The 26,317-nt window shown below is 45.3% G+C and overlaps 1 protein-coding gene across 1 annotated transcript in view; it reads right to left on the reverse strand.

The window, feature by feature from the left end:
- Positions 1-26,317, reverse strand: part of LOC103176602 (copine-9) — a 113,740-nt gene that overhangs the window by 16,576 nt on the left and 70,847 nt on the right. The window contains exons 8-16 of the mRNA XM_007890245.2: positions 21,973-22,076; positions 19,973-20,077; positions 19,144-19,185; positions 15,467-15,542; positions 8,077-8,130; positions 7,506-7,567; positions 7,368-7,414; positions 6,566-6,747; positions 514-641 (exon numbers count right to left, since the gene is read on the reverse strand). Coding sequence (XP_007888436.1) covers positions 514-641; positions 6,566-6,747; positions 7,368-7,414; positions 7,506-7,567; positions 8,077-8,130; positions 15,467-15,542; positions 19,144-19,185; positions 19,973-20,077; positions 21,973-22,076 — 800 coding nt within the window. The remainder of the gene's footprint in view (positions 1-513; positions 642-6,565; positions 6,748-7,367; positions 7,415-7,505; positions 7,568-8,076; positions 8,131-15,466; positions 15,543-19,143; positions 19,186-19,972; positions 20,078-21,972; positions 22,077-26,317) is intronic.

Genomic DNA, 26,317 nt, shown 5'->3' on the forward strand with positions numbered 1-26,317 from the left:
GTAACTCGGATAATGGAACGCTCCCCCCAGTACTGCATTGGAGTATCAGCCTGGACTGTGAGCTCAAAGTGCATCAAACTAGGCGGGATTGAGTCAACAAGTGACCAAGGATGCCAATAAAGACAGCACATTAGATACTAGTGATACAGAAAAAAAATACATGGATATCTCTGTCTTCTCCTATTAGAGGTGCCTGGGGTACTATGGTGCTGGGCCTGGCATGGCCACTGCAGAGATGCCAAATCCATTAATGCCAAGATGTTTGACATGGGAGCACACGGGTTTGATTTCTTCTCTGCATTTGGCTACCTCCCCGTGAATCAGTGATGAGAGGCCTCTGGGAATCAACCTTACTAACAAAGTAGCCAGTTAAATGATTGCAGCTTAATATTTTCTATTTGGAGAATCTTTTTGAGTTCTCTGTCTGACCTATGGTATTAGAGAGGTTGCAGATCTCATGACAATAATGCACATACACTTCATGATCGGTGTATTGATGGGTTTCAATCTTACCTGGCAACCTTATTGATGACTGGGGCGAAGTTAGTGGGCCCGTAAAGTTGCACTGTGCGTAGACTCTGGTAGTACGCCTCTAGAACTCCATCAATTCCATTGCAGTTTGGGTTGTCTGGATCCCCATTCTGTAGGAAGGTAACATTATATAATATTATAATAATCCTTACATTTGATATCGCACCTTATCACATCATTGAGATGTTTCAAAGTATTTCACAGAATTGACTGTGTAGGCTGTGGGCGAAATTCGGCAAGGAATTGCACACAGCAGTGTCTCACAAACAGCTGTGGGTTAAGTAACCAATTTTTAAAAAAGGGATAATTACCCTGGAAAGCAATCTACCAATTGACTAACAAATGGGTTCCTACTTATTGCTTGGTAAACAGGCGTGTGGAATAAGGAAACTTGCCTAAGATTTTGCCCCGCTTGGGAATTGTACTCGGGTCCTCTTGCTTGCAAGGCAAGCGCGCTAATCACTAGGCTACAGAACTCTACTCCACATTAACTCCACTTTAACTCAATTTGAACACCAACTCGCATTTAGAGAGTGCCCTTCACATAGAGTAACATCTCAGCTTTACAAGGACGGGGTTGGAGGGGGAAGGGGAGGTGGGAAACATCTCGGAGGACCAAACACTGACTCAAACCAATAGGCTGGATGGCCTATGACATTTCTATGGTTCCATGTGATTTATAAGTACGTTTAGTTCTAGAACCATGAAACTACTGTTTGTCTGGTCATCTGCACAACCACCGCAGTTTTAATTCCAGAACCATGTCATTGTAAATTAGTTCAATTACCAGTTGGTTGTATCTAGAATGACGCAACTATATCATAGAACAGCATGACTACCATGGAGTTAAATGCTAGATCCAGGTGTTTACCACAAATGCTACATTCTGAACATCTAAATCCCTCCACATATGTGCCTCACCCTCCCTCTGTGATCTTCTAAAACCCTACCAACCCACCTGCTCCCTCCGCTCAGCAGATACTGGCCTGCTTCACATTCCGCGCAGTGTCTGCTCCACTATCAGTGGTCAGGACTTCAGCCTTTCTGCTCCCATTCTCTGGAACTCCGTCCCAGAGCCACTTCACCTCATTCCTTCCCTCAACCCTATATGTTCTGTCTCAAGAGCTTCCTCTTGGACGTCTTAGTCATCTTCCAACTGTCATCCCTCTTGACCTCGACCCAACCAGAATTCAATGCACAGTTTGGGTGTAAACTCTTGATTGTCCAGTTCCTTGGTATAACCTCTTGACATGACAGGCATTATATAAATGCAATTTGTTTAAATTAATGTTGTTGTTGGGAACTCAAATTATCTTGTAGCTAGGTTCCAGAAACATGTTATTTTTATCCTGTGGGATTCTAGAAAAACATGTTGAATTATGGACGGTGTTGCTGGATTCTAGGATTAAATGATTACAACATTGGCTTCTAGAACCATGCAATTATTATGTGGTTGGATTCTAGAATTACTCCCTGTCTCTGATGACTGTGAAGGTTGCAGTGTTAATCTACTTTCCAGTAGAAATAAGGCAATTTCTAATACACTTAGATAAGAAGCAGAAACATGTAGAACTGTATCCATCATGAACCAGTGTCTTCACAGGAGAAAATAAATGATAGCTGGTTTAATGGTGGCACATCAATCTACAATGCCTTCCCATAATGTAAGTGTCCATTCTCCTTCCTTTGAGATGAGGAGATGAAGCACAACCAGAGCCTGGGCCAAAATGGGTCTGAGGTACATTCTTCCTGTAGTTTTAAAGCAAAGATCATGGAGAGGTGTAGATGAAGAAGCTTCTTTGGCCCATTTGATACAGTTTTATCCTTCCAGAATACCCTACCACTCAACCCAATAGGTGCTCCAAGTAGCCACCAAGGAGCCAGTGTAGTATCCACCACACTTCTTGCCCTTCTCCCAACTATTGTTGGCACCGGTCCAGTGGGCTGCTCATCAGGGCGCCCTCACCTCTAATTGGTCAATGAACCTGTCAGTCAACAGCTCGCCAGTCTTGAAGGGGACTGATTCTCTAAATTAATTTTACTCCCCCCAAAGAATATTTTCACCCGCTGCCTTTTCCAATCCTACTATCTTCCCATTGCTGCATTGAGCAGTTGTTTAAACAAATGCTTTCTGGTAATCCACTCCAGCTATTCATTGCACCCTGTGTAAATAAATATTTTCTTGTCTTTGTCCTTAACGTCTCCTACACAACCCTGACCTGGGTATATCAGCTGCCTGGCATCTCCACATTGGCTCGCAGAGTGGAACAAAAGTAAATGGTACAATTTGTATAAAAATATGAAATGTGGCTTTGTGAAGATTACTACACCAAGGAGGGAATTACTGTAACGGAGGTGGTGGGGCACGGAGGTGGGGGAGAGGGCTGAAAATTATCTGGGATTTCTCATCATTTCAAATTATTATTCATTTATTCCGAACGGTATCACCCTGTGCAAATCTAAACCATAATATTTTACTGTGACTCTGTATATTACAGTTTTGATGGAAAAGGAGCGATTAGTTTATCAAGTGAGAAATAAAATTAAATCTGCCAACGTTTGCATAAGCATAAATTAATTTACTGCCAGTTCTGTTCTATTCAGCCTCTGCCTTGCTTTCCTAGGGGGTAAAATATGGAGAGTTAATAAACCTGTGTTATTGCTTTTTTGTGTTTCAGGAGCAACATTAACAGTAATTATTTTTAATTAAAGTATCCCACTGTTTGTGTTGTGACATTTTGGAAGACAAAGCAACCTATAATGAGGATTAGCATTGCATTAACTGGTTCAGTCCTTCCTACTCTGTGTGGTGGGTTCCATGAGATTAATCCTATTTGGGGTTTAACAGTGACAAACTGAAGCGGGGAAATGCGCTTCCTGCCATCGTAAGCAGATTTCTGATAATAACATTCATCCTCACATTTCATGCAGCGCGTTTCAAGTTGAGATGTCTTAAAGTGTAGTGACTGAGTGTTTTGTAGGCAAACCTAGCATCCAATTTACAAATAGCAAGGACCCACAATCAGGCATGGAGTGAGTGACCGATTTTATTTGGGGGAATGTTGGCTAGGACATCGGGAGAAATTCCCTGCTCCTTTACAATAATAGTGCCATGGGATCTTTAACGTCCACCTGAATAAGCAGACAGGACGTCAATTTAATGTCTCATCTGAAGGATGGGACCTCTGACAATGCATCACATCCCAACAACTGGATTGGAACATCAGCTTAGACTATATGAGTTCCAAGTCCTGATGTGGGGTATGAACTCACAACCTTCTGCCTCAGAGGTGAGAGTGCTACCAACTGATCTCTGCGCACTTGATCCTGCAATAGAAGCAGTACTGATTATTTACATATGGAATGTGTTCAGGGCTTTCTCAGCTGGGGTTGGGCTCCCATTATTCAGTAATCTGGGTTGGAAATGATTTTTAAAGACATTTTAATGATGTTTCTTAAATGAGAAACAAAATAATTGAAATTTAGACTTGATTAAGTTTTGAAGTACGTGCAAGATTTGTGAGCTTCAACAACAGCAACTTGCTGCCACTCTGCCACTCATGTCCGCGGTCACCCCTCAAACTGGTGATCATTCTGGGCCTCACCGTATAGGACCTCACCATTATCGAACTCGGACCATCACTTCATCTTCTTTAATTCCTGAATCCCTCTCCACACCACCATCAAACCCACCTCCATCTCCTACTGCCCCAGAAAAAAATGTCCCCCCACTCCCTTTCCATTGCTTTGGAATCATCTGAACTCCTCATCCTCTGGGCTTCTTCCACAATGACCTGTCCTCCTCAGTCATTCTTCTCCACAGCTCCCTCTCCACCACTCTCGATTCTCTTGCTCCCCTCACTTCCTGAACCGTCTCCTACTCAGGAAAGTCACCATGGTACACCAGCCACCTCCGCTCCCTTAAAGCACATGTGCATGCCGCTGAACACACCTGGCTTAAATTGAACTTAACGGTCCGCAGCAGATCTGGCTGGACCTTATCAAATCTTACCACTCTGCCCTTGCCTCTGCTAAATCGTCCTTCTACTCCAAGACAATCTTGGAGGCCAAGGACAATCCCAGGCTCCTCTTCTCCATCACCAACCAGCTCCTCCATTCACCCTCTCACGCCTAGCCCATCCTCCTCCAACGCCAACTGCGAGGTGATGCTGGATTTCCTCGAATCCAAAGTTGAGGGGATCCATTCAGCTGCATCTGCCATTCCATTTATTACCACCTCCCCATCTCCCCCTCTTAACCCAGCCCTTACCCATCCCTCCCTCCACACCTTCGAACCTGTCTCCCACTCCTTTCTCACCATCACTGTAACCCACATGAAACTGATCACGTGCTCCCTCCTCCCTCTATCCCTCTCCTTACCACCCAGCTCCACATCCTTGCCCCTCTACTCACAGATATCATAAATCTCTCCCTGTCCACTGCTACTGTTCCCACCCCTTTAAAAATGGCCATCACCACTCCTATCCTTAAAAAACCCTCCCTGGATCCATTCCTGCTCTCAAACTACCACCCCATCTCCAACCTTGCTTTCCTTTCCAAGGTCCTAGAATGAGTTGTTGCTCCCCAGCTTTGTTCCTTCCTCTTCCTCCATTCCCTTCACGAACCACTCCAATTAGATTTCCGTGCCACCCACAGCACAGAAACAGCCCTGGTCAAAGTGACAAATGACATTCTGTCCATCTGTGACCAGGGCTTCCTCTGCTTCCTCATCCTCCTTGACCTCTCTACTGCCTTCGACACCGTTGACCACTCTAGCCTCATCTACCACTGCCTCTTCTCTCACCTCAACCTTCACGGCTCTGTCCTTGAATGATTCAGATTGTGCCTCTCACACTGCCTCCACTTCATCCCCACAAACGGTTTCTCCTCTTGTCCCTTCACCGTCTTGTGTGGGGTTCCTCGGGGCTCTGGACTTGATCCCCTCCTCTTCAATATCAATATGCTCCCTCATCCACAGACATGGGGTCAACTTTCACATGTATGTGGATGACACCCAACTCTACCTCTCTGCCTCCACCCTTGACTCCAAGACCACTGTTGTTCTGACAGAATGTCTACCAGACATCAAGTCTTGGATGGGAGCTAACTTTCTTCAGTCGAATGTCAACAAGACTGAGGCCTTGATTGGCTCCCTTCAGTGCCTGCACACCTCAGACGCTGACAGCATCACAATCCATGGATGCACACTTCACCTTACTAAGCCAGTCCGGAACCTTTGCATCTTATTCGACCCTCAACTATTCTTTCTACTCCACATCCATGCCATGATCCGCTCTACCTTCCCCCAACTCTACAACATCCTCTACTATCTCACACAGCAGCCTGCTGAAACCCTTATACACGCATTCATAACATCGAGGCTTGACTATGTCAACTCCTTGCTTGTTGGCCTCCCCAACTCCTCCCTCCATAGGCTGCAGATCATCCAGAACTCTGCAGCCCGTGTCCTCTCCCACACCAAGCTCCATGGCCCTACCACCCAACCCTCGCCCGATTCCACTGGCTTCCCATCATACAGAGGATGCAGTTCAAGATCCTGGTCCTTACCTTCAAAGCCTTCCATGGCCTCACCCCCCCCTACCTCTGTGATCTCCTAAACTCCTAGCATCCTGCCTGCTCCCTCTGCTAAGCAGGCTCCGGCCTGCTTCAAGTTCTCCGCTTTGCCTACCCTATCATTGGCAGGTGGGCCTTCTGCCACTCTGGCCCCACCCTCTGGAACTCCATTCCAAGGTCCCTCCACCTCGCCTCATCCCTTGTCTCCTTCAAGACCCATCTTGACTGTGCTTTCGATCATCCTGCCCTCCACCCTCCCCAATCCCGACCTCCAGTTTGGGTCCAAAACACTGACTTTCCAGCACCTTGGGATGTCCTCCTGACTATACAAATGTAATTTTGTTGTTGTTGTTGCTAAAGAGGGTAGCGTCCCAGAGCGCTTCACAGTAGCAGAGCAAGAAGCTGAGCTGGAGGGAGGGTATCTGTCACCATAAGCATGGTCAACCTAGGCTTCACCTACCAATGTGAACTCGTGGGAGATTTTCCCATCTGGAGGAATTTTCGCCCCGAATCCTAGAGCTGGAAAGAGCTTGTCACTGTCATAATCCTGGATGATCTCTCCGACCGCTTTCAGAGCCATAGCATAGGCATTCATCTGGTAGGGGTTCAGATAATGGAGGGAGGTGGGCTGCGAAGGGTTACCTGCACACACAACGCATTAGGAAATAAATAATAATCTTTCCATTTGATATAGCACTTTTCATGTTGAGGGGACGTCATAAAGCCCTTCACCGGATATACTGTATCCAGTGACTGTATTTTGTAGGTGAATGCAGTGACTGCATTTTGCAACCAATTTGCAAATTGTAATGTCTCACAAACAGCCATAAAGTGAATAGCCAATTTCAGCTGAGCGATTGTTGGCCAGGACACCAGGAAAAGCTACCTTTTTTTTTTGAGTAGTGCCATGCAGACAGGACCTCAGTTTAAAGTCTTATTTAGAGGATGGTACGTCAAACAATGCAGCGCTCCCATAACCCCTGAACACTGCATTGGAGTGTTAGCCTAGACTAAGTGGGACTTGAACCCATAACCTTTTTGCCAGAGGCAAGTGCTACCAATCAAGCCAGGCTGACCTAAGCTTGTGAGCCAAAGAATAAGCCAATGAATCCATTTTACGCATTGAGTAAGAATACTGAGGCCCTCAACCTGCTGATTAATTCCACTTCCTTGTGTTAAGTAGTGTTGGGCATCAGTAAATCAGGAACATGTCACTTGATTTTAGAGCACATTTCCTTCCATGCACACCTTCACTCACTCACCATTAGATGCTGTGAAATCTATGGCCACAGTGAAGTTCAGCTGAGTTCTGGAAAAGAATAGAGACCAGATGTATGTGATATGGTTTTCTTACTGACTAGCTGGGTCAGATCAATAAAAATAATCAATCTGATGCATACCCTCCCTTAATGTAATCCACAAACGTGAAATCTGATTCCACTTTGAAAGAAAGAAGGGTCACCTAATGGAAAAGAGAGTGGACAATAAGAGACAAGCCTTAGCGGAGGCAGCACAACACAGTGTGTTATTAGATTTGCTGATCAGAGTTTGGTAGCTGGCAGGGGCAGGTGGGGGAGGGGTATACGTTGGGGGAATGTGGGGTGTTTAAGGCAAGTTACTGAGCATGTGGATGAGGCTGGGAATGGTATGTGGGGCAGTGTGCATGCTGTGGGGGTGCTGGGTGCTGGTTGTGCATCTGTCTATGTGTGGGTGTAGGGTGTGTATTGGGGGTGTTGGGAGGGCTTTGTTTGTGTATTGGGGGCTGGTTATGCCTGTGTGTGTTGGTGGGTGTTCTAGGGGGGTATTGGGGGGATGGTTTTGTGTGCGTGTGTATGTTATGGGGGGCTAGTGTTGGGGTAGGCTGTTGGGGCTGGTTGTGTGCGTATGTATATGTTGAAGGGAATGATGGGGGGGCTGGTTTAGTTTTATAGAGGTTGGGGGTTTTGGTGGAGAAATGCCCCGAGTACTCACGGTGCCAGAGTTGACATACTTCTTCTTTTTCCCTCTTTTCTTCGGATTTAAAACCTAAACAGAGACAGGAAGTGATGAATTGAATTTGCAATACATGTGGCTATCAGCCTTGCTCCATGCATCGCCATATCTGTGAATTCTTTATTTTTTTGCCGAATTCACAAAAAACAAAACTTTGCAGCACAAACTGCCACTTTCACTGTAGTGCAGTGTGGGACCCTGACCACCAGCCCATTACTGCCATCCTGGTAGGCACTGAGCCCATGACCTCTGACTTTTACATACTCAGAGACTGTCCCTGGGTCAGCATTGCCAACAACAACTTGCATTTATAATAATAATAATAAACCTTGCATTTGATATAACAACTTATCAGCCTTAAAGTGCTTCACAGGATTTACTGTTACGTACAGTGACTGGGTATTTTGTGGGCGAAACATAGCAGCCTATTGAGTACATCAGTATCCCACATGGAGTGAGTGACCAATTCTATTTGGGGAATTGTTGCCTAGGACACCGGGAGAGAGAATCTCCCTTTTTTTGAATAGTGCCATTGGAACTTTAATGTCCATCTGAACAGACAGATGGGACTTCGGTTCAACATTTCATCTGAAGGATGGCACCTTCAACAATGTAACATCCCCCCAGCACTGCACTGGAGTGTCAGCTTAGCCTATGTGATTCCAAGTCCCGCATGGTTCTTGAACCCACAACCTTCTAACTCAGAGGTGAGTGTGCTGCCACTGATACTGGGTGCCCCTCACATAGACAAACGCCTTTCAGGGCTGATAATGTCTCGGAAACACAAAATGTAGTGGGCCAGGAGACTGTTCACCCCATGTGCTGCCTCATTGATTCATACAGATTGCCTTGCTGTAAATAGACAGCACTTTAAGCCCATAATCATTCAATTCAGGACTCCTGAGGATTGTGTAAAGCAAGTGGAAGTGCTGGATCCTGAGAATTCAGGCTATACAAGTGGATTGCAGTCTCTCTGGACCTCAAGCACTTTATGAGTTTGTGTAGCGAAACACTGGAGTGGATTAAACAGTGGATTCCTCCAGCTCATGCGTGTGGTGATGGCTTTGTTCTGCGACGGAGACCTCTGACTGTCTGGAGGTGTAACAGCTTTTTGCATTGATGGGAAAAGAGCCAGGGACTGTCGGATTAGGAGAATATCTTACACAGAGTTGTTAGGATATGGAATGCCCTGCTCGGTGTAGTGATTCATATCCAGAAACTAGATCATTATCAACAGTATAATTTACAGGACTATGAGGGGGAGGGTGGGGGAAGGTAAATGGGACAGAATAGATTGCACATAATGAGCTGAATGCCTATCCCCGGTACTGTGCATTTCTATGGATCCATGAGAAAGCCTGACTAAGTCATAAAAGTTAATGAGGCAGTCTGACCAAACAAAGTTAACTAAATGTCAGTGAAACTGTTAGTTTAGTATCTCAGTGTAATCACTGAACCAACAATCCTACATCCACCCAGGATACAATAATCCCAGTAACAAGAATAGCAATCTGTCAGAAGTGAATATATCATATGGACAAGCGAATATAAAGGAGTAAATAATATAATAATGTTTGAATTTGATATAGTGCCTTATCAGGTCGTTGAGACGTCTCAAAGCGCTTCACAGGATATACTGTAAAGTGAATTCACTGCGTATTTTGTGGGTGAAATGGAACTGCCAATTGTACACAGCAGTGTCCCACAAACAGTCATGGAGTGAGTGACCAGTTTTACTTGGGGGGGTTGTTGGGCAGAACACCAGGAGAAACTCCCTTCTCTTTTTGAATAGTGCCATGGGATCTTTAACGTCCACCAGGACAGACAGGCCTCAGTTTAACATCTCATCTAATGGATGGTACCATCTGATAATGCAACACTGTAATGTGATAATGCAAACTGCTGCACTGTACTGGAGCAACAGCTTTATACTATGCGACTTGGGGCTTGAACCCACAACTTTCTGACCCAGAGGCGAGAGTGTAACCTCTGTAACAGGCTGACACACAAACCAACAACAATATCAATTAAACAAGCAATTAAATAAGCAGAGGATGAGGAAATGAATATTCAATGTTTCACTCAAGATCTCTGGTTGAACCAGCTAATTGAGAACTAGGCTCCATCTCGAGAGACTTAGTTGAAAGATGTTCCCCTATAGCTCATATTTCGACAATTTCTATATTCCCTTTAATGAAGCAGCCCAGCATATGATTAAATATTACTGATATATAGTGGTCTTCAATAGGAAGTGTCAAATCTTTCTTGTTTTTCAATATGTCCTGCATATTTGTGTGTCAGCCAGGCTCAGTTAGTAACACTCTCACCTCTATGCCTCAGAAAGTTGAGAGTTCATGTCCCACATCGGAGTTTTGAGCTCACAGTCTCGGCTGACACTTGCTGAGGAACAGTGCACTGTCTGAGGGATTTTAAAGATCCTGTGGCACTATTTGAAAAGAGAACAGGGTGCCTGCCTATGTCCTGAGAAACAAACCTCCAGCTAAAATTAGTCATTCCTTTCATAGCTTTTTGCGGGACGTTACTGAGCACATATTAGCTGCAGCATTCACCTCCAAAACACACAGTCAATGCATTTTAGTAAATCCTGCGAAGTGCTCTGAGACTCTTCCCAATGTAATAGGTGCTATATCAAATGCAAGGATTATATTAATGCACGTTCTATGTGAAGGGCAGGAAGCCTGGATTTATAGGATGTTGGAAGTTAAATTACATTGAGATACACACAAATTAGCCCTAATACAACAACAACAACAACAAGATTCCATTTATTGAGCGCCTTTCACGTCGGGAGGACGTCCCAAGGCGCTGGACAGTTGGGTCAGGACCCGATCAGGGGCGAAATGGTCAGAGTGAGGGGAGGGAAGGGAGGGAGCGAGGAGAGGGTAGAGAGTCGAGAGGGGAGCTGAAGGCACGGTCAAAGAGAAAGGTCTTGAGACCGGCCTTGAAGGAGGAAGGGGAGGAGGCAAGGCAAAGGCACTGGGGGATAGAGTTCCAGAGCCTGGGAGCTGAGAGGCTGAAGGCCCGTCCACCGATGGTAGGGCGGTTGGGGCGTGGTATGTGGAGCAGACCGGAGCCAGAGGAACGGAGGGTACGGGCAGGTAGGTAGGGGGATAGTAGGTCAGAGAGGTAGGAGGGGGCCTTGTAGTTGAGGATGAGGATCTTGAATTCGATCCTCTGGGGGATGGGGAGCCAGTGGAGGCGAGCGAGGGTGGGAGTGATGTGGTCCCGAAGCCTGGTGCGGGACAGTACACGAGCTGCAGAGTTCTGAATGACCTGCAGCTTTAGGAGGGAGGTACCGGGAAGGCCGGCGAGGAGAGAGTTCCCATAGTCCAGCCTTGAGGTGATAAAGGCGTGGACCAGAGTTTCAGCCGCGTGAGGGTGAGGTAGTGCCGTAGTCTTGCGACATTCCGTAGGTGATGGAAGGCGGTGCCAGTTGTGGCGCGGATATGAGGGAGAAAGGACAGCTCAGGGTCGAACAGAACCCCGAGGTTCCTGACTGGCTTTGAGAGGTGGAGAGTGCAGCCTTGGATGCTGATGCTGTCAGCGCCTGAGGTGCGGAGGCGCTGACGTGAGCCAATCAGGAGGGCCTCAGTTTTACGCACATTGAGCTGGAGAAAGTTGTCTCTCGTCCAGGACTCGATGTCGGACAGGCAGCTGTCAGGACATCGGTGGTCGTGGAGTTGAGGGTAGAGGAGGAAAGGTAGAGTTGGGTGTCATCCGCATACATGTGGAAGTTAACCCCATGTCTGCGGATGATATCACCAAGGGGGAGCATATAGAGGGTGAAGAGGAGGGGACCGAGGACAGAGCCCTGAGGGACACCGCACGAGACAGTGCGGGGGCCGGAGGAAAAACCATTCGTGGAGACAAAGTGAAGATGTTGGGAGAGGTACGACCTAAACCACTCAAGGACAGGGCCTTGAAGGTTTAGGTGGGAGGACAAGCGGTGGAGGAGGATAGCATGGTCGACCGTATCGAATGTAATAATCCTTTTTGCTTACTCACCCTACTCATATTCTCCTATTCCCTTTCCACTCATGTCTGCATTAAGTTTCCTCTTAAATACATTGATTTCTTTTGCTTCAACCACAGTTTCTGGCAGTGAGTTCCAAATTCTTACCTCCCTCTGTGTGAAGAAGCTCTTCCTAAACTTTGTTAGATCTGTTACTGGTTATCTTATAGTTATGCCCTCTCGTTATGGACTCACCAACAAGTGGAAACAACCTATTGAAACCTTTCATAATGTTAAACCCCTCAATTAGATCCCCTCTCAATCGCCTGAATACCATAGAGCAAAGCACTGACCTCTGATAGCTGTATCACTCACCCTGGGAACATCCTGATAAATGTATGCCATATTCACTCTAAACTGTGCTTTAGAAGGTAGAAACTCAGTGATTAGTGAGTGTTTAATACATTTCCCTTTGTTCCTATAGTCACTTAGAAATGCTAAATGTTCAGACATGCTATAATGTAAACTGTCTCTCCCAATCTCTCCCCACTGGTCAGAGGGCAATCAGTGTTAGCTCGCTGATGGTGGGCTCAATTACTCCATAAAAAATCAGGTCATTACACAGCTCTGATTTTCGCCCTGACTGCCCACAACACAGAGACAGCGCTTGTCAAAGTCACAAATGATATTCTCTCTATCTGTAACCAGGGCTTCCACTGCCTCCTCGTCCTTCTGTATCTCTCTGCCGCGATCTACACAGCCGACTACGCCATCCTCCTCCATCGGCTCTCCTCCCTCATCTACCTTTGTGGGACCTCACTTTCATGGTTTGAGTCCTATTTAACCAACTGCTTCCATTTCATCTCAGCAAATGGTTTCTCCTCCCGCCCCCGCCCGGTCACCTGTGGGGTACCCCAGGGTGCCGTCCTTGGGCCTCTTCTTTTCCTTATTTATATGCTCCCTCTGGGTGATGTCATCCGCAGACACAGGGTAAACTTCCACATGCATTTGGATGACACATGAATCTACTTTACCTCCTCCAGTATCGACTCCAGGTCCATCAATATTTTATCAGCTTATCTGGCAGACATCAAGGACTGGATGAGTGTAAACTTCCTGCAGCTGAATGCAGACAAGATGGAAGCCATACTCCTTGGCTCCCGTCAATGTCTTCACTCCTGGCATCTAAACTCCTAAACCTCCCTGGGCTCTCCCTCAGACTCATCGAACCAGTGTGCAACCTGGTTCGACCTCCAACTATCCTTCCTCACCCACATCCTGTCCCTGACCAGGATAGCTTTCTTCCAGCTCCGCCATATTGCCTGCCTCCGATCGTACCTTATCCCAAATGCAGCCGAAACCCTCGTGCATGCGTTTGTCACCTCCCGTTTGGATTACTCCAATGCACTTCTTGACGGTCTCCCCAACTCCAACATTCACAAGATCCAGCACATTCAAAACTCTGCTGCCCACATACTTATCCGGACCAAACTCCGTAACCACATCTCACCAGTTCTGGCCAGGCTTCACTGGCTCCCCATCACTGAACGGATCGACTTCAAGATCCTCACTCTCGCGTTCAAATCCATTCACTCCCTGGTACTTCCCTACCTCTCCAACCTCCTCATTCCTCAATCCACCACCCGGTGCCTCAGCTCAACTGACACCAGCCTCCTGCTCATCTCTCGCACCCTCCGCCCCACCATCGGAGGTCGTGCTTTCAGCTTATATGCCCCAAAACTCTGGAACACTCTGCCTCAATCCCTCCGCCTTGTCTCCTCTCTCCCCTCTTTCAAGTCCCCCCTGAAGACTTTCCTGTTCAACTGTGCTTACAGCTACCTCCCACCTCCCACCAGCTTGGTGTCAGGCTCTGCTACTGTTAAGCACTTTGAGGTGCTACCCTCCATGGAAGGCGCTATATAAGTGCAAGTTGTTATTGTTGTAGCTCACCCCTCACATCATCACAACATTCGTCCTCAATCCATCTAATCTCATCCCTCCAGAACACCTCCATTCACAGCATCCAGCTACTTTTTATATATGTCTTTGAGATGTCTCAATGATGTGATAAGGTGCTATATTATGCGACTCTGCCATTGCCTCACCCCTCAGGCTGCCGAAACTCATACATGCCTTCATTAGATCCAGGCTCAACTATGCCAACTCCCACCTTGTCGGCCTTCCCAACTCTTCCCTCCAGAAGCTGCAGATCATCCAGAACTCTGCAGCTCAAGTCCTCTCCCGTACCAGGCTCCATGACCCCATCACATCTCCCGGCTCCACTGGCTCCCCATCCCTCAGATTCTCCAGATTTGGGTAAGCAGGGTGCATCTTTCCCAGGAGAGCTTGTCTACTCTATTGCAGATGCAGTAATTCCCACACAGAACTCTCAATCTGATTGGGATATTCTTAAGCGTGGTGATGGGTTTCTTCATGTGAAAGACTAACATTTGTATGGAAATTTCCCTCCATGTGTAACGGCATATGCAGTCTCTCCCCTGAGGGATGTACCCTGCTTCCTGTAAAGTAATATAATCTTTGCATATCAGGCACAGGTTGGCAAGGGCAAGGCTTGGGGAATCTAGTGGTGTGCATTGGTGTAATTTTGTTTTGGTCAATCGGGTGTCTGACACATGCGGAAACCCATCACCATGCTTAAGAGTATCCAAACCAAACTGAGAACTCCATGCATTTACCTACACATGGAAATTCCAGAGATAGATTGTTGGAATGGAATGCGCACTCTCTCTCTCTCTGGAGGGATGCATCCTGCGTACCTAATTCTGGAAAGTATTAGGCGCAAGTTGGCAGGAGCCAAGGCTTGGGGACCCCAGAGTTTACGTTGGGGGTAACTGCTGGAGTCTAACCAGCTAAAACTGCATAGCTTGCCATTGATATTACTGTCTGGCAAGGGTTCCCACAACTTGTCAAGCTAGGACCACCTTACCTATTAAGGCTTTGGCTTGCAGGGTTAACAGGAACTGAGTGGGATGACTCCCTGCCCCCAGTGACTGGTCTGCATTGAGGTTACTGCTGGAGTCTAACCAGCTAACACCACATAACTTGTTATTGATAGCACTCTCTGGCAAGCTTTCCCGCTGCTTTTCCAGTTAGACCATCCTACCCATTAGGGCTTTTGGCTTGTAGGATTGACAGATGCTGAGTGACTGGCCTGCTGTTCCAAGTCCTGCTAATGAGCCAGGTTGGTTGAGCTGTCAACAGTAGGGCCCTGGAGTACACATATTTAGATAAGCAGTGTGTACACAATCAAACATAAATACTGTAGATAGTGCACACACTTACAGCTCGGACACACATGCACATAAATGGACACATAATGCCTATAACAGATACATTATATAGACACAGTACACGCACACATCAGCCAGTTCTCACCTCGTACACATTAAACTGACTTTGGCCTCTGGAGAGCTCTCTGTAGCTTGTGGTGTACTCCCCGATAAAGTCATGGCTTGAAATGAGAAGCACAAAGAGAGAAAACACACAGAGTTAATCAGAGCATCTCTTCCCCAGGAGGATCAGCACTGAAATGTTACTGTATGGTTTCAGAGGCTGATTGACTTATTGGGCATTTCCACACAGTTGTTTCCTCTCGCAGTCCCTCTCCTCTAGCGACAGATTCCCCTCTGTTTTCCCTCAATTAGGCTGCGGTCCCACAAACGCTGCCCACTGCCTCGCTCCTGATGGAGGCCAGACAGTGAATGTACCACAAGACTACAAGGCCTGTTCGGATGAATCATTTGGCTCATTTCATCTTTCGCAAACTCCATCCTCCAATCATAGAAGCAAACTTAAATTAATCCACAATTGGGTGATTGCTTTGCCCATCACCTGCGTTCCATCCGCAAGTGCATCCCCAGAGCTTCCGGGCGCTTGCCACTTTAAGTTTCCTTCCCACTCCCACTCTGACCTTTCTGCCATGGTCTCCTACCCTGGTCCAATAAATCACATATAAGCTTGTGAAACGGGCTCTACCTCTCAGACATCTTACAGCTCTCTGGCTTCCACATTGATTTTAACCATTTCAGACGATCACCACAGCTCCCATCCTCTCTCAGCCTTGCCTCCCCCTCTTCTATAACATCCTCTGGGCCTCAGACACATCTTTTCTTTTCCTTATCTCCCACTTTTGCTTTATTTTATCTTGCACCATCCCTCCCTTCCAGCGGGTTTGATAATGTGATTTCATCATCTGTTCCCCACCTAATTTATTCCTTTGTTTTTCTTTCCCTGCCCTCTTCTCTGCTTGTACTTATAATCTGCTCCCTTCCAATAACCCCCAGTTCTGATGAAAGGTCATTGACCTGAAACGTTAACTCATTCTCCTCGCTCCATAGATGCTGCCTGACCTGGTGAGTGTTTCCAGCAACCTCTGTTTTTATTTAAGATTTCCAGCATCTGCAGTATTTTGCCTTTTGCTTATTGTTTAATTCACTGCTACTTTTCTTCCAGAAATGCCTACCTTGAAGAAATTCTGCTCTTCTCTTTGATGTTTCTTTCATTTTTCCCTTTTACCCTGTTCACCTTCTTTGCTATGCGTTTCCCTTCTTGTGTTTGTTGATGTGTTCTGCAAAACTCGCTTTCACGGCCGTTTCTGAGTAACTGTCTTCAGGCTCCAATTCATTCCATATAGATTCCGGCTTAAATTCTACCTTTTCTGTTTTGGATCCACCCACGATCACAGATATCTCTATGATATTCAGCGTTACTCTTAACCACTACTCTCATGGCCTCATGAGATCTATCTTCTCCACCATACGGCAAAACATGCATGCTTTCGAACTTTCTCTTCAACAGCACCGACTCACTTTATTTCAGAGCTGTCCTAGGCCTCAATTCCATTTCATCCTGCCCCCTCGTTCGACTCTTAAAGAAAGCGAGGTGGGAAGGAATGTAATTAAGGTAGTTGTGGGAGTTGAGGGCTTGTAATAGATATCCATGGATAGTCTGTGATGAAGATAGAGAAGTTGAGGAAGGGAAGGGCAAAGTAAGAGATGGACCATGTAAGGGAGGGGTGGAAAGTTGGAAGCCAAATTAATGACATTTTCCAGATCAGGGCAAGAGCAACAACCCACAAAGTCATCTATGTACCAGATAAAGAGGTCAGGAAGGGAACCTGAGTAGGATTGGAACAAAGAGTATCCCACAAATAGGCAGTCATAGTTAGGGCCCATGCAGGTACCTTTGATTTGGAGGAATTGAGAAAAGGTAAATGAAAAGCTGAGAACAAGTGGATTGAGATTGGTTGGGCTGCTGTTCCAGGAAGAAGTGGAGTGCCTGCAAGCCATCGGGGTGGGGGATGGAGGTGTAGAAGGACTGACCATTTATTGTAAAAAGGAGATGGTTAGGGCCAAGAAACTGGACTTGGTTAAAGTAGTGGTCAGCTTCAGAAGAGTCGGATGTAGGTGGTTAGGGACTGGAGAAGCAGAGGGGAAAATAGAATCAAAATAAAACAAAATAAGTTTTGTGGTGCAAGTTCCATCCAATCCATGGAGTATCTGTGTTTCCTACTTTAACTTTCTGTCTATAGAACCTTGCATTTATCTGTAATAAACTTTATTTGTCAGTTTTCAACCCATGTATATACCCTGTCAATCATATTGGGGTGAGGTCACCCACTCATGTCCTCCAGCAGGTGGCACTGCATTGCCATCAGGAAAGCAAACCCTGGGCTGTTCCTTTCCTGTCCCCAGACATGGGTCACTGAGCCAGACCTCCCTCAGTGCTGCGGGGGTATGTTTGTTAAAAGGCACTTTGTGTTTAGAGATGAGACAATTTCTTCTTCCTATTTTAGGCACTGACAATCACCGTGTTGGTTCCTGCCACTGGTTCCCACAGTGCAGTTGGAATGTGGAATTCTCTACCATGAATGGTATTGAAACAGAGACCAGCATTTTTTAAAAACAAATCATTGAGAGGACTCGACGACATGATAATGTGCTATATGAAATGCCAGATTATTATTATATGATTGACAGAGTTATTATATGTTGGATGTCCTAGAATGTTCTGTAGAATTAATAATGATCTAATAATAATCCTTACATTTGATACATCGTCTTTCACATCAGGAGGATGTCACAAACGCTTCACAGGATGTACTGTAAAGTGCAGTGACTGTGTTTTGTGGGTAGAAGGCTGGGATTGGCCACCAGGAAGGGTAGTTGAGGACAAGACTTTGGACTTATTTAATAAACAGCTTGGTGCTATAATGGGAAATCCATTGGATTAGTCATTCTGGAGGATCAGATGAAACAGACCAACGAAACCCTCTTGGGATCTTACAGTTTTTAAAAAGAGAGTAATTTGCAAGTTTTTCTCTCAGTTTGCAAAACTTGGGCTGTCAAAACTGGCTGATGGACCGACGGGTGTTTAAGGATCCAATTATTGCCGGTCCCTGAGTTATTTCGCATTTGCATAGCTTTGAAACACTTTCCGCTTAGTTTAGCACAACAGGGAAGCTGGGACACGAGGAACAGAACAGGCCGTCCACAACCTCAATGATTGCTTTGAGCTTTTGCTATCGCTACTGAGCAGCACCTCCCCTCCACAGGGCTGGCTCCACAGAGACAGCATGTTTAATGGGAAGCCAGCCAAAAAGGGAAACTCTGTGTGCAAACACAGAAATTGTAATAATATCCTGAGTTCTGGTGTTTGGGTTTTGGGTGGAATTTAGCACAGCGACATTCTGAAATTCTGATTTCTTACAGTGATTATTTGTAGCCCAGCATACATCTCCCCCTTTGCTTTTCTCGTTTAAGCATCCATATCCCAGAAACCCGCCCAATCCCCTTCCCCACTTTTACTCCTGACCACAAGGCCATGGCAACCCTCTGCTAATAATGTATGTTCACACATCGGCTGCTAATTTCACCTGCACTCAACATGTTAACTCAATGATTAAAGAGATTTACTGCCCTCACCCTATACCACCCTCATCCTATACCACCCCTGGGGAGGAGGTGGGGAGACATGAAGCAGGCTGGTGCTCGCTAAGTGAAGGAAGCGATGGGAAAGTTAGCCATTGACTTCACTGTTGTGACCAGCATTACCTGCCATCTCGATCCCAGTCGTACACGTCCACCTTCACTGTTCTATAGAGGAAACACACACAGCTGGGTGAGTAGCTTACACAATGTCCTTACTGACTGCACAATGTAGAAACAGTACTGAGTTTCTCTCATGTGTCATCAAAATCTACTAACTCCCTCTCTTCCCATCCAACACCATTAGGCAGAGCTCAGTAGATAGAATATGAAACTAGATGGAAATGAGATGCTGTAGGAGTGAGCAGTGGGACAATGGACATCACGGGTGGTTGTTAAATAGTAATAATCCTTACATGTGATACAGTAACTTTCACATCAGGAGGACGTCTCAAAGCGCTTCACAGTATTTACTGTAGAGTGTAGTGATTGTGTTTTTTATGGGTCATACACTATTTGAAAAGAGAAGGGAGTTCCTTGCTCCCAGTGTTCTGGCCAACAATCCTCCAGGTAAATTTGGTTACTCAATTCATGGTTTTACAAAGTAAATCAGGGAATAGTTTGGATGAAACGTTAAACCAAGGTTCCATCTGCTTGTGCAGGTGGACGTTAAAGATCCCATGGCACTATTTGAAAAGAGGAGAGTTTCTCTCTCCTGGTGTCCTGGCCAACAATTCCCCAGATAAAATTAGGGTAAGATGGCTCACTCAATGGCATTTTGTGAGACGTTGGTGTGCACAATTAGCTGCGGGTTTGCCGACAATTACAGAGTCATTGACCTTAACACTCTGAAGCACTTTGAGGATTTTGAATTTATAGACGCTGTACAAATGGAAGGACTGATATTTTCTTGTCCACTGGAAGCCAAAATCTGTTGAGGTCGTGGTCCACTGACCTGTCATAGTCGCCGTTGCATAAGGCTCTCACGGGGATGGTGAAGGGCTGCCACACGGGGTTCAGTGTGTTCTTCACCACCTCGGTTTTATGGCAGATTGTGAACCTGCGAGATTCAGAGAGAGGAGAGAGCAACTAAACCAGACACAGGAATCCATAACTGTTCACAGACCATTTACAATACAGAAAAGCCATTAAGTGTGTTGGGTCTGTGTTTGTACCAGCAATTCCCCATTGGAACTCTCTACTTTAATCCCATTCACCTACCCCTTTTTCCTATTGTGCCTGTGCTGGTGCTTGCTGACCCACTGGAGCTCTCTACTCTAATCCCATCCCTTACTCTCCCCCCCCATCTTTGAAGGTGGCAGAACAGGTAGATAAAGCTGTTAAAAAAGCATACAGGATTCTCGGCTTTATAAATAGGGACATAGAATACAAAAGTCAGGAAGTTGTGATGAACCTTTATAAAACACTAGTTATGTCTCAGCTAGAAACTGTGTTCAGTTCTGGGCACCACACTTTAGGAAAGATGACAAGGCATTGGAGAGGATGCAAAGGAGATTTATCAGGATGGTATCAGGAATGAGGGACTTCAGTTATCAGGAGAGGTTAGTGAAGCTAGGATTATTCTCCTTGGAACAGAGAAGGTTAAGAGGAGACTCAATAGAAATTTTCAAAATTATGAGGGGATTCGATAGGATGAACAAGGAGAATTATTTCCACTGGTGAGTGGGTCGGTAACCCGAGGGCACTGATTTAAAATAGTTGTTAAAAGAAACAGAGGGGAGGTGAGAATTTTTTCACACAGCGAGTTGCTCAGATCTGGATTGCATTGCTTGGAAGGGTAGTGGAAGGCGATTCAATAACAACTTTTAAGATAGAAGTCGATAATTATTTGGAGATGACAAGTTTACAGGGCTATGGGGAGAGAGCGGGGGAGTGGGATTTAATTGGATAGCTCTTTTCAAAGAGTCGGCACCGACACGATGGGCCAAATGGCCTCCTTCTGAGTTGTATAATTCTATGCCTCACTGAAGCTCTCTACTCGAATCTCATTCCGTGCTCTCTCCCCATCGTGTCTGTGCTGGTCCTTTGGAAAAGCAATCCACTTAGTCCTACTTTCCGTTTTTGTCAATGCTATTAAATTGCCCTCTAGTCACTGACTCACTCTAACTCCCCTTTTTTCCTTCTTGTGATAGCCTGGTTTGACTTTCATGTTAAACATTGGGTGACAGTATTGGAAAAGTGAAGAGATTTCCTCCCAATATCCTGGCCAATGCTGATGAATTGATTATTCACTTCATGGCTGGTTATGGAATTCCTACGAGCAGCTGACATATAGTAGTTGTCCATTGAGCAGTCACTAGATTTGACAGTTAAATAATGATGAAGCACATTGAGACATGTTGACATGGGAAAACACTACAAAAACTTATTTCTGTCTCAACAGTAAGTGGAATGAGTTTTCAAGAAAGGTAAATGAAGCCAGGACACTGGGGCTTATTTGAGAAGCAGATAAATAGCAATAATATTTGTATTTGATACAGCTGCCTTATCACATTGTTGAACTGTCTCAAAGTGTTTTACAGGATTTTACTCTGAAGTCTAATGACTGTGTAGTTTGTGGATTGCAGCAGCCAATTTGCTCACAGCAATGTTCCACAGACAGCCATGAAGTACATGACCAATTTTAACTGGGGGATTGCTGGCCAGGACACTGAGAGAGAGAAACTCCCTTCTCTTTTAGAATAGTGTCACAGAATTGTTGACTTCCATCTGAACAGGCAGAATTGTTTAACACATCTCCAACAATGCAGCACACACCCAGCACTGCATTGGACTGTAAGTTCAAAGTCCAAAGATGGGACTTGAACCTTCTGATTCAGAAACGAGAGCGCCACTAACTAAGCCAAGCTGACATCCGGTTTATTATACTTGGAGCCACAAGAAAGTAGATGAAAACTGTTCCTCCACAGATTCCCAATGCAGTTAAATACTCACGTTCCATCCTCATTGCTCCGGTAAAAGACTAAGAAAGGATCCGATTTCCCAAAGAAATCCTTTTTGTCCAGCTTGTTCGCACAGAGCTGCATTGTTGCAATATCCTATAAAGCACAGACATTCTTATCAGAACAACTCCTCGCTTAATATAAAGGGCCTGTATTCTGGAGCAACACCATCCAAACATGAATAAGCTTTCCCACGTATCCCCATTCCTGCTGGCTCTCCGTGTTTTAGTGGGGATTCGAGTGCTGGCTAGTTGCCAGCCTGGATCCACCGTCAGCTCTCTTAATCAGGTTGTGGATTTAAGCCTCAAATCAGGAATTTGAATGCATACAATCTAGGTTGACTCTCCAATGCAGTGAAGTGCTTGGAGGAGTTCTGCATTGTGAGAGATGACATCCTTTACATGATGCATTAAATTGAGGGCTCAAATACCTGTTCAGGTGGATGTTAAAGATCCCATGGCGCTCTTCGAAAAGAGAATTGTGTTTCCTGAAAAGGCCAACCCCCAGATAAAATTCACTCCATGGCTGTTTGTGAGCCACTGCTATGCGCAAATTGGCTGCTTCATTCACCCACAAAATACTTTACAGTATATCCTGTGAAGTCCATTGAGATGTGCTGCCATTGTGATAAAGCGCTATGTCAAATGCAAGGATTATTATTAATATTTATTTGGGTGCTGCTTGTGCTGCTCATTAGTTAATGGATATTTGAATGTCTAGGTAAGTGATCCATTCAGGGGTCCCAACATCACTCACACTCGGGCTGTCCAGTGCTCTGGTCAGGCTGCACCTAGAGTACTGCAGACAGTTCCGATCTCCATGACACAAGGTAAAAGTCCAGGACCCAAAGGTGGTGCAGAGGAGAGTGACAAGGAATAAACTATGAGGACTGACTGGACGAGCTAGGGCTCTTCAGTATTGAAAGGAGGCATCAATACTTTCAGTTGCATCGAGATAGTAGAACAAGATGACAAAGCTGTAAAGAGCAATTTCACGACAAACATCAGGAAGTTTTTTTTCCCTAGAAGTTAATTAACAACTGGAACAGGTTAGCTTGATGCTGTGATGTAGGTAACAATATTTAGGATGGGCTAAAGGGGCTTCTTCCTCTGAATCAATCTTATGATCTTTTGAATGATATATACCCAGTCAGGCTTGGCAGGTGTTCAGTGATGATTCACTGGACTAATACCTGAGTTGAAGAGGTTTAGCTGTGTTGAGAGGCTGGGGTTGTCATTGTTAGAGCAGAAGTGAATAGTTTGCTCTGAGTGTAGGTATAGCCTCAATTGTTAAATGGCCTCCTCTATGCCGTAAATTTCTATGATTATAGAGGAGTGATTTAATTGAGGTATTTAAAATAATGAAAGGAACTGATTGACAGGTTGGATAGTGGATGGTTTTACACCTCATAGGGAGGTTCATTTTACAAGGGAGCAGAGCCTTAAAGTCTGAACCAATACAGTTAAACTGAGGTCAGGAAGCATTTCCTCACATAAAGCATTGTGAAGATGTGGAAATCTCTGCTCAATAAAGCTGAAGAGACAGAATCAATAGAGATGATTGAAAGAGATGGACAGAGATTTGGGTAGTTGAGGTATGAGGAAATGTGGTGAAAGCGCAGGGCATTGGGACTTATAAAACTTCCAAGATCTAATTAACTGGTGGAAGGGGCTTGATGGGCTGAATGACCTCCTCTGATTCCTATTTTCCTCTCAATCACTAAGGTACCTCCACTGCTGACCTAACTGAGATCAGCTCATTCAGCACACACCAGACATCAATATCTCTGTGATCTGTGTGGCTCAGCACTGTGCTCGGCACATGGTCAGACTCTGGGAGGAGTTTGATTTTAAAGTAGATCACATTAAAGTTTAACATCATACTGAGATGGCAACTCTTCTGAGTAGTGGAATCTAAGGATAAATCTATTAACAGGTCTTGTCAAAGCCCAAGGCTCTGGGACAAGAGTCAGAAATAGAATCCTAGTAAGGAGTTCTGATTGACACTGTCTGTCTGCAGATGAGGTACATGTACAGCGAATGTTTGAGGGGAGACAGGGAGAAGGAGAGGAGGGAGGGTAGGATAGGAAGGAGAGATGGATGAATGTGGTCAGACAGATGGATGAATGGACGGATGGGTAAATGGATGGATTGGATGGATGTATCGATGGGTAGTTCACCTATAAATACACGGTCACTACACTTCAACAAAAATCCCGTGAAGCGCTTTGAGATGTTTTAATAAGGCACTAATCCAAATGCAAGGATTTATCATGGTAGAAACATGCTTCCTCTATGTTATCAATCGCCCACGTTCCGTGAAAGTATGAAAAGGAAACAAGTTCCATATAAGGCCAGTTTGTTCCCCTTCCATCTGATCTCTGAATAACTGAACCAAAGAGAGCGTTAAAGTATTTCTGTGCATTTCTGATAGTGGAAATGTATCTGTTATTTCAACTGTGCCTGCTTTCATTTTCACTCTCTGCACACATCCTCTTTTCAATTGAATAAAAGATTGATTCGTGTATGAACCTCTCCTTAACCTTGGGAATAGCGCTTCAACATCAGAGACCTTCATAGCGTGTGCTTGACGTCATCCACAGTCTTTAAGAGTTAGTTGTTCACATCCTCAATCAACATTGAGCACCCACAGGTCAGAGGAGCGAGAAAGAGCACTTCACAGGATAAGCAGCTTGATGCAGTTCTGTCTGCAGATGAGGCTTGCAGCATCTCTCCATTAACTGCTGAAGGGATTATATGCTGAGGCTTTAAAAAATTCACAATCAAATGTGTTTGCCAAGCACCATTCACTGTACAAACTGTCCACAAAGTCCTGTTGCCCATATGTTTTTTTCTACCGTGAACTGAAACGTGGAAGAACGATGATAATTGTATTTAGAAGTAATTGTATTCAGTACAAGTATTTTACTGTATTTAGGCATCCAGAAGATCAGTGTGTGTGAGCGCCATCATTTTCATGGCAGATAATGACTTGTTGCTATGTTTGGGTGCGACATCTTCCATAACATGGATGAAGTGATGAGGCGAAACTCATCTCTGACATTTGTTTCAGCTCCTCTGTAGTCTCATATCGCTGTTTTGTAACAAGTGCCAACAGGAATTTGTGGACATCTTGTAGTTACATTTTGTACGATGGTGGGGTGGGGGGAGCTCTTGCCCTTCTTGATCTGCCAATCAGTGAGTTGAAGTATTGATGGCAAATGGATTGCAGCAACAAAACTTTGTGGCATCCCGTCTCACCCCCTAAACCAGGCCTTTCCATTCATCACAATGTCCTGCTATCACCTTTACATTGTAAATCCAGGTTTCAGTCCAATCAGTTAATTTGTCACAAATTCCTTGAACTTTACAGAAACAGGAGAAGAGCATTCAATCCATTGAGCCTCTTCCACCTGATGATTAGATCACAATTAGAACTTCAATTGTGACGTATCTATTTAACACTTACATGTCCCATTTTTGTATCAGCTGTCACATCTTCAGTTTAGCTCTTAAAAGGGCATTGGTGTTTCACATCCCATTGATTTCCATCATCACTCATAAATGTCCTTGTCCAGCATTCCTCAAACCACAGGTCAGACCAGGGGCAGAGAGGCGGTCGGACCAGGGGCAGAGAAGAGGTCAGACCAGGGACAGAGAGGAGGTCGGACCAGGGGCAGGGAGGCCAGACCAGGGGCAGGGAGGCCAGACCAGGGGCAGAGAGGCCAGACCAGGGGCAGAGAGGTGTACGTAAGCGGAGAGAAAATTAGAAAAATAATTGGATCCACTTTAGAAACAAAATGTGGGGATCCACCTTTCTGTGAAGGAAAGAGGGAATGAAGGAAGGAGAAAGGAAGGAATTGTATTCTTGTAGCACCTTATCACGGCGAAGTGTTTTAGAGGACCTTAGAGTAATTATTTCCAAATGTGTTAATCTTCCCACAAGCAGCCAGGAAGTGAAACTGGTCAATGACCTATTTTATCAGGTGGAGCTCTCTCCTATTGCCTCTTATTAGTTCTGAAGAATCTTTGTTTCCTTCTCTTACAAATATTTCTATTTGGCCCTTCAGTTAGCTTTGACCGAGTCTGGCTATTGGATTTATATTCCCATCCTGGACTCCCTCTGACTCACTGCTTCACCTCATTCAAGGTCCATCTTAAGACCGAGCTCTTTGAGAGCGCTTTCAGCCATCGTTCCCCTCCCCACCCTCCTCGACTAACCCCATCCCTCAGCTCAGGTGCCAAGTCAGGATTGTTAAGCCTTTTAGGACGTCCTCCTGACGTGAAAGGCGCCAAATAATATAGTCTGTCCTTGGCTGTATATTGTTCTACCTCCTT

The sequence above is a fragment of the Callorhinchus milii genome, unplaced genomic scaffold, assembly GCF_018977255.1.
Source record: "Callorhinchus milii isolate IMCB2004 unplaced genomic scaffold, IMCB_Cmil_1.0 Scaffold12, whole genome shotgun sequence".
Taxonomy (NCBI): domain Eukaryota; kingdom Metazoa; phylum Chordata; class Chondrichthyes; order Chimaeriformes; family Callorhinchidae; genus Callorhinchus; species Callorhinchus milii.